Source organism: Wasmannia auropunctata, unplaced genomic scaffold (assembly GCF_000956235.1).
Source record: "Wasmannia auropunctata unplaced genomic scaffold, wasmannia.A_1.0 LD336035.1, whole genome shotgun sequence".
NCBI lineage: Eukaryota > Metazoa > Arthropoda > Insecta > Hymenoptera > Formicidae > Wasmannia > Wasmannia auropunctata.
This window is the reverse complement of record NW_012026855.1, coordinates 836705-849340: the sequence shown is the minus strand read 5'-3', so window position 1 is coordinate 849340 and position 12636 is coordinate 836705. Positions and strand designations below refer to the sequence as shown.

The 12636-nt window shown below is 43.3% G+C and overlaps 1 protein-coding gene across 1 annotated transcript in view; it reads left to right on the top strand.

Moving 5' to 3' along the window:
• The first annotated feature begins 247 nt into the window (after nucleotides 1–247).
• The window catches only part of LOC105452251 (protein toll), a 52506-nt gene continuing 40117 nt past the window's right edge, over nucleotides 248–12636 (top strand). Inside the window, exon 1 of the mRNA XM_011693204.1 lies at nucleotides 248–4916. Within this exon, the coding sequence (XP_011691506.1) occupies nucleotides 1226–4900 (3675 nt within the window). The 5' untranslated portion in view covers nucleotides 248–1225 and the 3' untranslated portion in view covers nucleotides 4901–4916. The remainder of the gene's footprint in view (nucleotides 4917–12636) is intronic.

The window sequence follows — 12636 nt, the reverse complement described above, 5'->3', positions numbered from 1 at the left end:
CCGTGTGCGTGCGTTACAACCGAGGGGCGCGCGTGTACGCGCAAGAAAGACGCCGCTTCGCGTACGAAACGCAGGACGTCCTCGTCCTACCCCGAGGTCCTGCGGTAGGCGCGTGCTCACTCCACTTGGGTGCCGCCGCTCGCCGCCGCTATGTGTGAGTGCTGCCGCCACCGGTTCGGTGGGGGTAGAAACGATTGGTGGACGCTGCGTCGAGTTAGATGCCGAGGAGATCTCGCTCGTCAGTCGTGCGGTGGCCGTCGTACCGAGCGTTACGGTCTCTGCCGTCGTAGGGAGACGATCTCTGCTCCGATCTCTACCTCTCCCCATTTGCCCATTACCGTCTTCGTTGCCGCGGATAGCCCTTAGATCGCGAAATCATCATTTTCTCTTGTCATTCCTTTTTTTCCCCTGATCGACGATTCTCTCGTCTTCTGGAATCTTGGAGTCTCGCTGATCTTTCAATGGACACTGATCGAGAAACGGAGCGTGTTTGCTTCGACATCGACATCGACATCGAGGAAATAGTGTGATGTGCGGGATCTTGTAATGGCACATCTCGGGACGCGATTCGAGAGGTTTGCACGAGACGTCAATGTCGCGCGGATAACAGGACACGTCCCTCTGATCGGAATGCGGGATATCATAGCGAGACGCGACATTAGTTTGTCAGCGAACCACCGTAAGTGGATAACATTCTGATACAGGGTTGATACTTGTTAAGCGACTTTGACGTGACGTGACTCGGTAATCACTGCCGATCGTTTTGAAGAACTAAGTCTGAGTCGAATACGGAATTTAGAGAATCATCGCGAACAATAAAATAGCTTATCTTTGCTTATAAAGAAACGTACCGTAATTATCCGTGCCGCGTCAGCTAAATCACCGACGTTTTAAATTAAGTGATGTCATAGTGTAAACAATCTTGGATATAAGTTGAAGTTACGTGATAATAATTACGATTTCGAAATCATATTAATGAACCGACTAATCGTTGATTTATAGTGGCATTTCATGTCAGTCCAATAAATGCTCACAGCTAATCGAATCGGAGTGATTCTTGTACTGCGACGGAGCGAACAGTTTCAGTAACACATCTCGGCCAGGCCTTGCGTGAATAGACGCGCAGCGTAGTGGGCAATAACCGGTAACGTGACGCGGTCGCGCGGCGTGTGATGATTAGGAAGCAGAGAACCGGTACCAAGCGCAGGCAACGAGTTCACTAAAGATGCGTGGGCTCGTCGGTCGGCACGAAGGTCCCGGGAGAAGATTGTTGTCGTTGTCGTTGGTCTATTACTGCCTGCTCGTGCCAGTGTACCACGTGCTCGCCGTGACCAGCGAGCTACCGCCAAGGCTCGATTTGCCCGACTATTGTTCGTGGGATTCGCGCCAGGATGGCGCGCTTACCTGCGTGCATCGTTACACGGGCAACGACTCGCTCAGAACGAACTTTTCTCAGGCCACGAGCGAATACGTAACCTCCATGAACATCGTCTGTGAGGACTCCGATCTGGAAGATGACAATGGCGTACTCAGCGTGGACAGCTTCCTTCACCTATGGCGACTGCGGTCGTTGAAACTAACCGGATGCAAGTTGGTGCATTGGCCAGCCAAGTTGCTCAGCGGTCTGCGCGATCTCCGTAATTTGACTGTTAGAACACTAAACGGACGCAAAACCAAATACAGTTTGGAATTGGAAAGCGGCGCTTTCGACAATACGCCGCAGATCGAAAAACTCGATCTATCGTGGAATAACATCTGGCAAATTCCGGATCGCCTGTTTTGTTCCTTATCCAACTTAGTAACTTTGAACATCTCGTGGAATTCGCTGAAGGAAATCACAGAACTTGGTTTTCAAGATGTCATTGACGAGAAAATATCCGAGAAGCATCCGAGACGACAATTGGAATCCACGTCGGCTCCTCTCTCATGTTCCCTGGACGTGCAATCGTTGGACGTGTCGAACAATCAAATCACCAAGCTGCCAATCAACGGATTCTCATCGTTGAAACGTCTGAGAGTACTGAATTTGTCCAGCAACGCGATCTCCATGGTATATGACAAGGCTCTACATGGACTTAGGTCCCTTGAGAGCCTCGACCTATCTGGCAACAAAATTGTCGCTTTGCCGACGGCGATGTTCCAGGATGCGACTAAGTCGCTGAAGGAACTGAGATTGCAAAACAACTCTATCAGTGCGCTATCACCCGGTTTGGTGGCCGACATGAATCAACTGGTCGCTCTCGACTTGTCACGGAACGTTCTGTCCAGCTCGTGGTTGGACTCGGGAACATTCTCCGGATTGATACGTCTCGTACTCCTCAACTTATCTCACAATCGGATTAGCAAGCTGGGTCCGACAATGTTCAAAGATCTCTATACTTTACAGATTTTAAATCTCCAATTTAACGAGATAGATTCGATATCAGCGGACACTTTCTCGCCGATGAGCAATCTACACACTCTGGACTTAGCTCACAATCGGTTGACTTATCTTGACGCTTACTCCCTTAACGGATTATTCGCGCTCTCGCTGCTGGCCTTGGACTCCAACTTGCTCGAGGGAATTCATCCGGATGCCTTTCGGAACTGCTCGAGCATGCAAGATTTAAACCTGTCCGGCAACAATCTTGACAACATACCGGTGGCGCTAAAAGACATGAGGATATTGCGAACCCTCGATCTGGGCGAGAATCAGATCAGAAGCCTGAATAAACCCGGTTTCCGAGGAATGTCAAGTCTGTATGGACTAAGGATGATCGGCAACGAGATCACTAACGTCACGAAGGAGGATCTCGTGGAATTGCCGGCGCTGCAGATCTTAAATCTGGCCAGAAACAGAATCGAATTCGTGGAGGAAGGTGCGTTCGCTGCCAATCCGGCGCTTCAAGCGCTTCGACTGGACTCAAATTTGTTGCAGGACATGGCTGGCATCTTCGCGAGCGCACCCGGTGTTTTGTATCTGAACATGTCTGACAACATGATCACGCAGTTCGATTACAGTCAGCTGCCTGAAAAATTACAGTGGATGGATCTACATAAAAATCTTATTACGGATCTTGGCGTCGCGCCACAGAATATGAATCTGCAGACGCTCGATGTGTCATTTAACCGGTTAACGAGGATATACGCTCGGTCGATTCCAGATTCCATCGAGCTACTGTTCGTCAACAATAACTTGATATCCTCCGTGGAGCCGCAAACATTCTTCGCGAAGACGAATCTTACTCGAGTGGATCTCTACGCGAATCTGATCGTCAAGATGAACCTCTCGGCGTTCCAGCTTACTCCGCTGCCATCTAACAGGCAACTTCCGGCGTTCTACATCGGCGGAAATCCCTTTATATGCGACTGCACCACGGAGTGGTTGCAGAGGATCAATTCGCTTGCGCTGAGACAGCATCCGAGGGTGATGGATCTCGAGTCCGTTTACTGTAGATTACCTTACGATCGTCACAAGTCGTTTATACCGCTGTTGGAGGCCAAATCCTCGCAATTCTTGTGCACTTACAAGGCGCACTGCTTCGCTCTCTGCCATTGCTGCGACTTCGACGCTTGCGACTGTGAGATGACGTGTCCGACAAACTGCACGTGTTATCACGATCAGTCCTGGGCAGCGAATGTCGTCGACTGTTCCAGCTCTGGCTATAAAACCCTGCCAGGTCGATTGCCGATGGACGCGACGGAGGTTTATCTCGACGGGAACAATTTCGGGGAACTAAATTCCCATTCGTTCATTGGCCGGAAGAACTTGGAGATCCTTTACGCGAACGATAGCAACATCATCGCGATCCGTAATCACACCTTCAGTGGTCTGAAGCGGTTGCTTGTGCTACATTTAGAGAACAACAAGATAAGTATGCTTAACGGCGTGGAGTTGATGCCGTTGGAAAATTTGAAGGAGCTTTACCTGCAGAATAATCTATTGACATATATTGATAACGGTACGTTCTTGCCGCTGCGTCAGCTGGAGGTCTTGCGTTTGGAAAACAATCGACTCGGCACTTTCGCTCTCTGGCAATTGGGTCAGAATCCGTATCTAGTCGACATTGGTTTGTCTAGTAATCCGTGGAACTGCGAGTGCTCATATCTAGATCGCGTACGGGAGTGGATGTCCCGCAACCGAGCAAAGATCAACGACTGGCGTAGCGTCACCTGTTCCCTCGGCGTACCCATAACTCTTCCTACGAACGGATCGGTCATAAATTGCGCGGCATTAACGGGCACGACTTCCGTCGTCGAGGCACATCCGTTGGAGGCTTATCTGCCGCTGCTGTTGGCCACAGTCGTGCTGATTTTCGCAGCGGTGGCGTTAGTGTGCGGTGCAATCAGGCATCGTCGTACTCTGAGAACCTGGGCCGCGAGCAGATGCGGTCTGCGGGCGTGCTACAAGACCGCAGCCTTCGAGGATCAGGAGAAACCGTTCGACGCCTACATCTCCTATTCTGCGGTCGACGAGGCCTTCGTCTCGACGATTCTCGTGCCGGGTCTTGAAACTTCCTATAGGCTGTGCTTACACTATCGAGATCTTGGTGCTGGCAGCAATGTCGCCGATGCCGTAGCCGAGGCGGCCGATTCTTCGAGGCGCACTATTCTCGTATTGTCGAAGAACTTTCTGCACGGCGAGTGGTCCAGGTTTGAATTCAAGGCGGCCCTGAGGGACGCTCTCAAGGGGAAGGGCCGCTCGGTAATTTTGCTTCTGGTGGGCGGTGTGTGCCCACGGGATCTCGACGCCGATCTCAAAAAGAGAATCTCGTCGCACACCGTGCTGGTATGGGGGGACAAGTTGTTCTGGCAGAAGCTGAGGTTCGCCATGCCGGACGTGTCTCCCGTTCCCGTTTTAGAGAGACCCCTGCCGTTGCCGCCACCGCCGCCACCCCCGATGCATCATCAATGGACGTAGAACTGCCGTTATTTAGGTGAGAGAGAAAGAAAACAGCATGTTCTTTTGTTTTTAGATTAGTACACGCGCTAATGCTTGACATACAGCAGCGTCTGCTTTAAAAGTCGTACTTCGCGTTTGTATGAAGCTATTCGTATACTAGAAAAAAATACAGTATCTTGAAAAGTATTTTATAACATTAAACTTTGTACGCTTAACTCATGAAACACAATTTTATCAAGATTCGATAAAAAACCAGTCTCGATATTACGAATCTAGAAATGGTTTTACAATAACTTTGAATTGATCTTCCACATAGTACACATATCTGATGAATATTTGCATATGAATATCTATTGCATATCGTCCGACAGATTTCGAAATATCCGATAGTACTATTATTGTTTATTACTACACGAACAAATTTTTATACAAAAGTTATGATGTTTTGTGATATAGAAACGGAATTAAATAATATTCATTTAAATAAAGTAATCTAGGAGAAAAATAATTATGACATATGTCGAAATTATACAATATTTTTGTTACTTCTCTTGAATGTTTTTAATTAAATGAGAAAAAATTTTCAACTATTATACATCTGTGATTGGATATATGATATTCGTAATTGTGTGTGTGAATTACGAATTTCATTTATATCTTTATATATCTTTCAACTACTCGAATTCTAGAGCACGCATACAGTAAATAATATAATAATATATCTATATTTAGATACACGAATCTTATAATTTCTCATATTGCATGAGAGCAAGTACATTATCTCACAACAATAATCTTTCTCGAAAGATCGTGTACATAACGCGCTTTTGTATCCTAAAATGGGAGTAATGTTGCTTCCGGTTGCTGAATACTTGCGATGGAAAGTTGGCTAAGTACAAAGTCGTTCGTTGTTAACCCAATAGAATTCATAATCGATGTTCGCGTGCCCATAAAAGCGCCGAGTAGCGCGCGCGTGGTACGTATATAATGGTAACGGTTCAAATTATATATAATTCCTAAACGACAGGCTAACGAGGCGGTAGTCGTGCCATTGAACGCATTTCTACGCGACCTGTAGCCCATTTAAACGGCGACACATTTCGCGCTATTGTGATCGGGGGCATGAATGAGGTCATCTTTCGGCAGTCGGTTTTGCACGAACATATGGGTCGACGGGAAATATACGAAAAGTCGCATTAAATTCGTCGTTACACGTCCGCCAGCGACCAGCGAACTAGGAAAGTCCATCAATCGTTCGGGCCATTTGTGCTCTCATAACTATTCTCACTCAATTAGCGATTAAGTTCTCTTTGTCCGAGAATTCGGTCCCCTGCCAGAAGCATAAAAGACCGTAAACCCGGCAATCGTTCATTCTTAAATGTCGATTTCACAATCAATCTGACGAATAACTCCTGCGTGTTGTACGATTGACGTAATTGGCGTAATGAATTTATTTGCATTTTCACACGTTATTAATATAAGTAGATCAATAGCAGTTGCAGTCACATTATATAATGAATTCATCTGATTGTAATATGTTCTTGACAATCTCGTTTTACCGACCAATGTCTCTACATTACATGAAACTGATAATTTAAATGTACAAAATTATTTATATCCAAAAAAGTTGTATAATATGTGATTTTGAAATAATGTCATGAAAGAATAATGCAATATTTTGTTTTCATATAGCTAGAATTGCTAGATTAGGATTAAAAACTCTTGTAAAGTTTTGCTCAAGATTTTGCTATGTCCTTCTTGGATACTTTAACTCAGAACCCATCATATTCGTAAGAAATAAGATCAGCAAGTTGGAGACAATACTGATTTTGACACAGAAAAGAGTGTTGTGAAAATATGAAAGTTTTATTATTCTTCTTTGGAATCTAAAAATATAAAGTTGAAAGTATATACAGTTCAAGTCTAAAAATATAGATTTCCTGTTTAGAAAACATTGCACAACAAAACATCTCGCCCGTAACTTATTTGTCAACTATTTGATATTGTTATAGAATACAGAAAGCGGTGCAAAATTTTGTAAACTTATTTCAATATTTGGCTTAACTGGAAATAGTATTATTCGTCACGATTTACAGTTACAAAAAGAGGGATATAATTCGCAAATACGTCATTGCGTTTGTATTATATAACAAATATAACTACTGAATTTATTATTTCATTCTATGAATTTGCTACAATAATTAGTTGCAATAACAGCAAATAGTAAATACTAAAATTAAAACTCGAATTTATCTAATACATCTAGAAATTAAATATTATATTTAGTTAAATAGCCCTTTCTTGCAAAAAAAATTATTTTTTTTTACGATATTTTTGCAACAAACCATTCTATCTTTATCGTAAAGTAATGACAAAATTTCTTTTCCGCTTTATTTAATTTAATATGATAATTATATTACATATATATACATATATATACCTACATATATTACATATATGTATATTACATATATATTATATTTTATTCTCTTTATTTGCGTGCATTCTCTAAAAGAAAATTTTAACCACAATCATTTAGTGGCCATAATGTAATATATAATTGTGTAAAATAACTCATTATTGCACATTTAACAGTGATTTTATTTCACATTCTATTCCCCTACATCGGGAAATGACGAGCAATTTCGTGATCCGCCTGCTCGTCCGCCCGACTCGTGCCTTTGTAATCACCAGCCGAATAGAATTATCTCTGTCACGCAGATCGGCAACGTGGAAAAGGGAGGCCGAATGCGACGGACGTTACATTAATGCCAGCGCAACGCGCGGGAAAATTAGGAAAGTCAATTGATCGTCCGATTCCCGCAATCCCGCAACAATGCCTTTCTCCCCTGACCACAGACTGCCAGACAGGCCCTCGATTTTCTTTGTATCAGGTGACCGGCCATTCGCCGCGTTAACTTTCCGCCGCGACAAGCTTCAGTTTCAGCTGTTACCCGAGAGCTCCGCGCGAAATGGTGGTCATGACTCGAAAGGGCGAGCTGAAAATACGAAAGGGGCTGGGGGGGTGTTCGGAAGGTCCCTTTTTACCCCATAAACTTCCAGGTTGGCGCCTGCGTGTTCCACACTTCCATTAAAAGCTAAGCCGCCGATAAGCTGTATCGATATCTGCAGCTTTCTGTCTTTCTCTTTCTATCTCTTCCTCTTTTTCTTTCTTTCCCAACGAGATTACGCAAAGAAATTATTTAACCGGAATGCGAAAATGCTTATTGTCACGTTAGCTCGCCAACGGCCCATCTATTCTCACGATAGTGAACCGCAGCCGTTCGCTTCCTGCCGGATGGACCGCAAATGCGATGCGATTTGCAAAATCTTGAGATGGTCGCGCGCAGAACGCTGCAGGACGCTTTCGCCAGCTTCACGAAGAGAAACGATCTCACGTTTTTTTTTTTATCGTGATTTATCGCGTTCCGTTATACGCCTACCGTTAAAGACGGGATTTCGTTGTCAGTTTCGGTTTCGAGTATGATGTACGACATCGCGGCTGGAAACAACTTTTTATCGATTGAGTTATCATACGTTAGTCCGTAACGAGCGTTTAAGCGCCCGTCGCGCGGCAATTCGACATCGTTGCGCCACCGTCGTCGAATTCGGCCCCTTTTCTCGACTTCGGACGGAAACTTACGGCCATGTAGAATAGGACTCGTTAAGGGTAGTTTCTCGCGTATTTTCGGTGATGGGATTTCCGAACGTTCGCGACCTTTTCCCCTTCCTGTGCGAATCCTTCGGAGAAACCATTTAACTGCTCGTCTGACGATAACGTCATCATGGAGGCAGGGCTAACGGAGCTTTTCAATCCTTGTAGAGAAAAAAGCGCCGGGCGGTCGCAAAGCTAAAACGCCCGTTAATAGAACTCCCGTCGACGGAAGAACGTACTCGAAATGTCTACGAAAGGGCAGGTAGAATCTTCGATCGTAGGTATACCTGCCCGCGCCGTTCGTTTTGTACTTGACAAGAGCGCGCCCGAGTCCAGAAGACAAATGGGCTCGCTGTCGACCTTGCATACTCTCTAAAGTAAAAGGAACAAGAAATTGAAAAGTGATTTGTATACTAATTCGTTTCTCCGCGCGCTCGTAGATGGGCGCGCGAGCACATTTCGGCGTTCTAGGCGTACCCTCGCCGGCGAGATGGCCGTTCATTACGCTCCATACACGCCTCTTAGTCATATTAGGGAAACAAGTGTAGCTAAAATATGCTCCCAACCTCCACCTGAGCGTGTGTCTCCCAAGTATAGGATCTCGTTTAAAATTGCGAAAGCGAAGGATGTCGATGTCTTGAATTTTAGATTTAATTAAATTGTATAATGAATTTCTTATGGGAAAAGATATACATTATTTCAGTATAGAGTACCGCTGCGTTAATAGAAAAGCGACACAAATAAAAATTTAGTATTTTTGAGATAAGAATTGGTCGTAAAAATATAAATAGGTTCTTTCCTTTAGAATCGTTTTCCTTTTATCTCAAAAATGCTAATTTTTTTTACTTGTGTCACTTTTCTCACAACGTAGCGATATGTCAAGCTGTTCTATTTAGATCGTTTCTTAGAAGAACCGAAAAAGCTATATGTCATGGTTAATGACTGCGCGCTAATTTCGCGCTCATTTTTTTGCAACGGCACGATCTCCACGCTTCGTTACATGCCTTATCCGAAATAGCGCTCGCATACATAATCTAATGGATTACGTGTCTAAAAGTCACGCATCGTGAAAGGGAATAAGAGTGACGCGGGTCTGCTCGAGTAGTTGAGCGCGCGAGTTTTTCGTACGTGCGATGCAGGTAAATAAGCGTGAGCTAGAACAGACTGGTAATCGATGCTCAGGAATTCCTGCGAGAAAACGTATCGTGCGAGACGAGACCTAACGACGGGAATGGCCAAGCATCCAAGAGATGCAAAGTTTCTTAATTATTAGTTTCATAATTACGCCCAAGTTAATTGTAATATCGCGAGCTCGATATAATATATATTGTATATATTTTTCTTCATCTGGATCGATTACTTATTCCTGCGCGTCTGAAAGCATGGCGCCTCCAAATTAATTATAGTAGATGCTACGTCTTTAGTCTACTTTCGCTCATTATAATTTTCTACACGTTGTACAAACTGCGCGATAAACTTTATGGCACGTATTACGAGGAAGATTATATCTGAGCGTCAATTATGAACGCGTTGAGAAAGAGTTGCATCGTTAATCAAACTGCGGAGATCACAGCATTAGAAATAGAAGAGATTGAAAGAAAAATTGATTAACGAAACGAGACACAGGAATGTATCTAAAAATTAAGAATATTAATAGGGTAAATGAGTTACCAATGAAAATCTATTACAATAATTGCCATCCATTGTTTTTTTATTAGCTTTTATATTAAAATTATTAAATTATCCTAAATGTTAAATTGATTATAGCATAAAGAAATGAAAAGTAGAATTTCTATAAGTAATTCTGTAAAATATAATACCTGCTTATTTTATATTCAGTTTTTCCATTTGCACAATGCTGCAAAGATAATCTGCTTGATAACAGCAGATTATCTTACGCTAACATAATGCAGAACATAAAATAATTTATTATTAAAAATTTTTAATTCTTTATAACTTAATGTTTTTAGTTGAAATACATGATGTATTTTATCTTTTATCTACGCATCAAAGGATTAAAGTAATCTAAATGTCTAAAATATTTGCAATTGTCTTCAGTGTTTAGTGCTTTCCTCTACTTGCTAATTTTATTTTTAAAATTTTATAAGTTAATCTTTTAAATTAATCCAAAATTTAAGATTCAATTTAATTTAAAGAAATGTATATTTATTAATTTAATTTGAAAAATATTTATTGACTTTAACGACATTTATTTGATTATCTTTTGGGAACTGTAAATTAATATAGACAGAAAATAATAAATGTCAATTGATATTGTGAAACCAGGAAGTATCAGTAAAATCCATTTCGCTGCAGATAATGCTCGTTCATGCGTACGTGTGTTCGCGAGTCGCGAAAGAATCGATTTTCACGGACGCAGAAAGTCGTGCACGCGTATAGCCACGTCTCCGAGTATGAGTCAATGATCCGGAAGACTTGTCCCCGGTGATTCCCGAGGAGCGACTGACGAGGGTTTTCGCGTATCGACGCGACTACGGTATTACATTTCCGAGATTGGCATATCGCTCGCCAATACACCATGGATGCATTGTCCGTCGTCGTGGTCGTCGTCGTCGTCATCGTTGTCGTCGTAGCCGGCAAAATGCACCTCGGAAGCATCCCCGAGCCCTCTTGCCCTTTCATTGTCGGTTCGACGCGCGATGTTTTACGGCGAGCTTCTCCGTTCTTCCGCCAATGCATTCCGAATTGTACACCCCGCTGTCGTATACCTTCGGGAGGTCCTATTCTCTCTCCGGCTGTTCGCCATTGTGCCCGCCTTTAGTGCGGGCTGCCGTCGGAAGCCGGTGGAAATGTAACTCGTGGTGCCCGCGCACGAAACGAGAGTCAAATAAGCCGGCGACGAATGTACCTTCTTCACAATACCCGGGGAAACTCCCGAGAGCGTTCGACGTTGACGTTTCGAGCGACGCAACCGCTCGTAAAAGTACAGTACGCATTTGGTTCCGGCTTTCACATTCGGTGACAGATGAAACGCGTTTATCGACATGCAACGTTATACGGATGAACCGGCGCCGTGGAATGAAGAAGTAATGATTAGGTTCGACGATGGACGAGGTGGTCGAATCTTCGAAGCTGACACGCGAGAGATATTCCAATCTGTAATATCGTGAATCCCGAATATAACGCGTGTCATTCTATCATCTCCTAGGTACATTTAAATCTATAAACTCAGAAACGTCTGAAGTTTACTATTTTCCTATTGCGACAGTTTATTACGCATAATCACATGTATCTTCTTAAGACATACCAAAAGTTAAAAAATTAGTACTTGATTAATTTATTTCGTTTCTAGAATCTTAGTTTATCTTGTTATATAATTTCGAAACTATATTGAGATCGACGTTTTATTTAAAGAATGAACAATTCTAAATTTGTCGAGGACCTATTAGAGATAAAATCGAAGATTTCGAAATAGTCTGCATATCGTATTTGGAAATGTAAAAAACGAAAGCTTACGCGACAGCTGGAAATTGACACGACTGTAGTATTTTCAAAACAAGATGCGTGACGGATTCGTTCGTTCTGGAGAAGGTGACGTGACGCGCGAAGTTATGCGATTTTATGACGCCGGCTCGCTATGCGGCTGCTTCTTAGAATCTTCACTAATCTTATCGAGCGCTGCCGCGATGCCGGTATGCCCGTAAAACACCTGCACATCCGCGCGACATTCGAGGAGGTCGCAGAACGCTTTTATAGTGCTTTTAGCTCAACTTGTACGCGGCACCGTCATCGTCACTTCGCGGCTTTTCTCTCAAGCCCCGCGCACGGCGCGGAAGAGCAAGCAACGGGGCAGCTTCCCGAGTAGAAATGAATCTAGTCAATCTGATTTAAGACCTAGTAGCTAGACAATATTGATTAGATTAACTTTTCTAGTTAATCACTGACTAGTTACTGGCTGCATATTCATAATCAGTTTTTGTGATATAACTGCCGTCTAGTCACTACATAAAAAAAATGGTAGCAGATGGCGCTGCCGTTTCTAAAATATATAATCTAGTGACTGTCTAGCCACTGACCATTTAAATTAGTCAGTAGATTCAGATTGAGGTTATTTTATTTCATAGAAAATCTGTCTAGT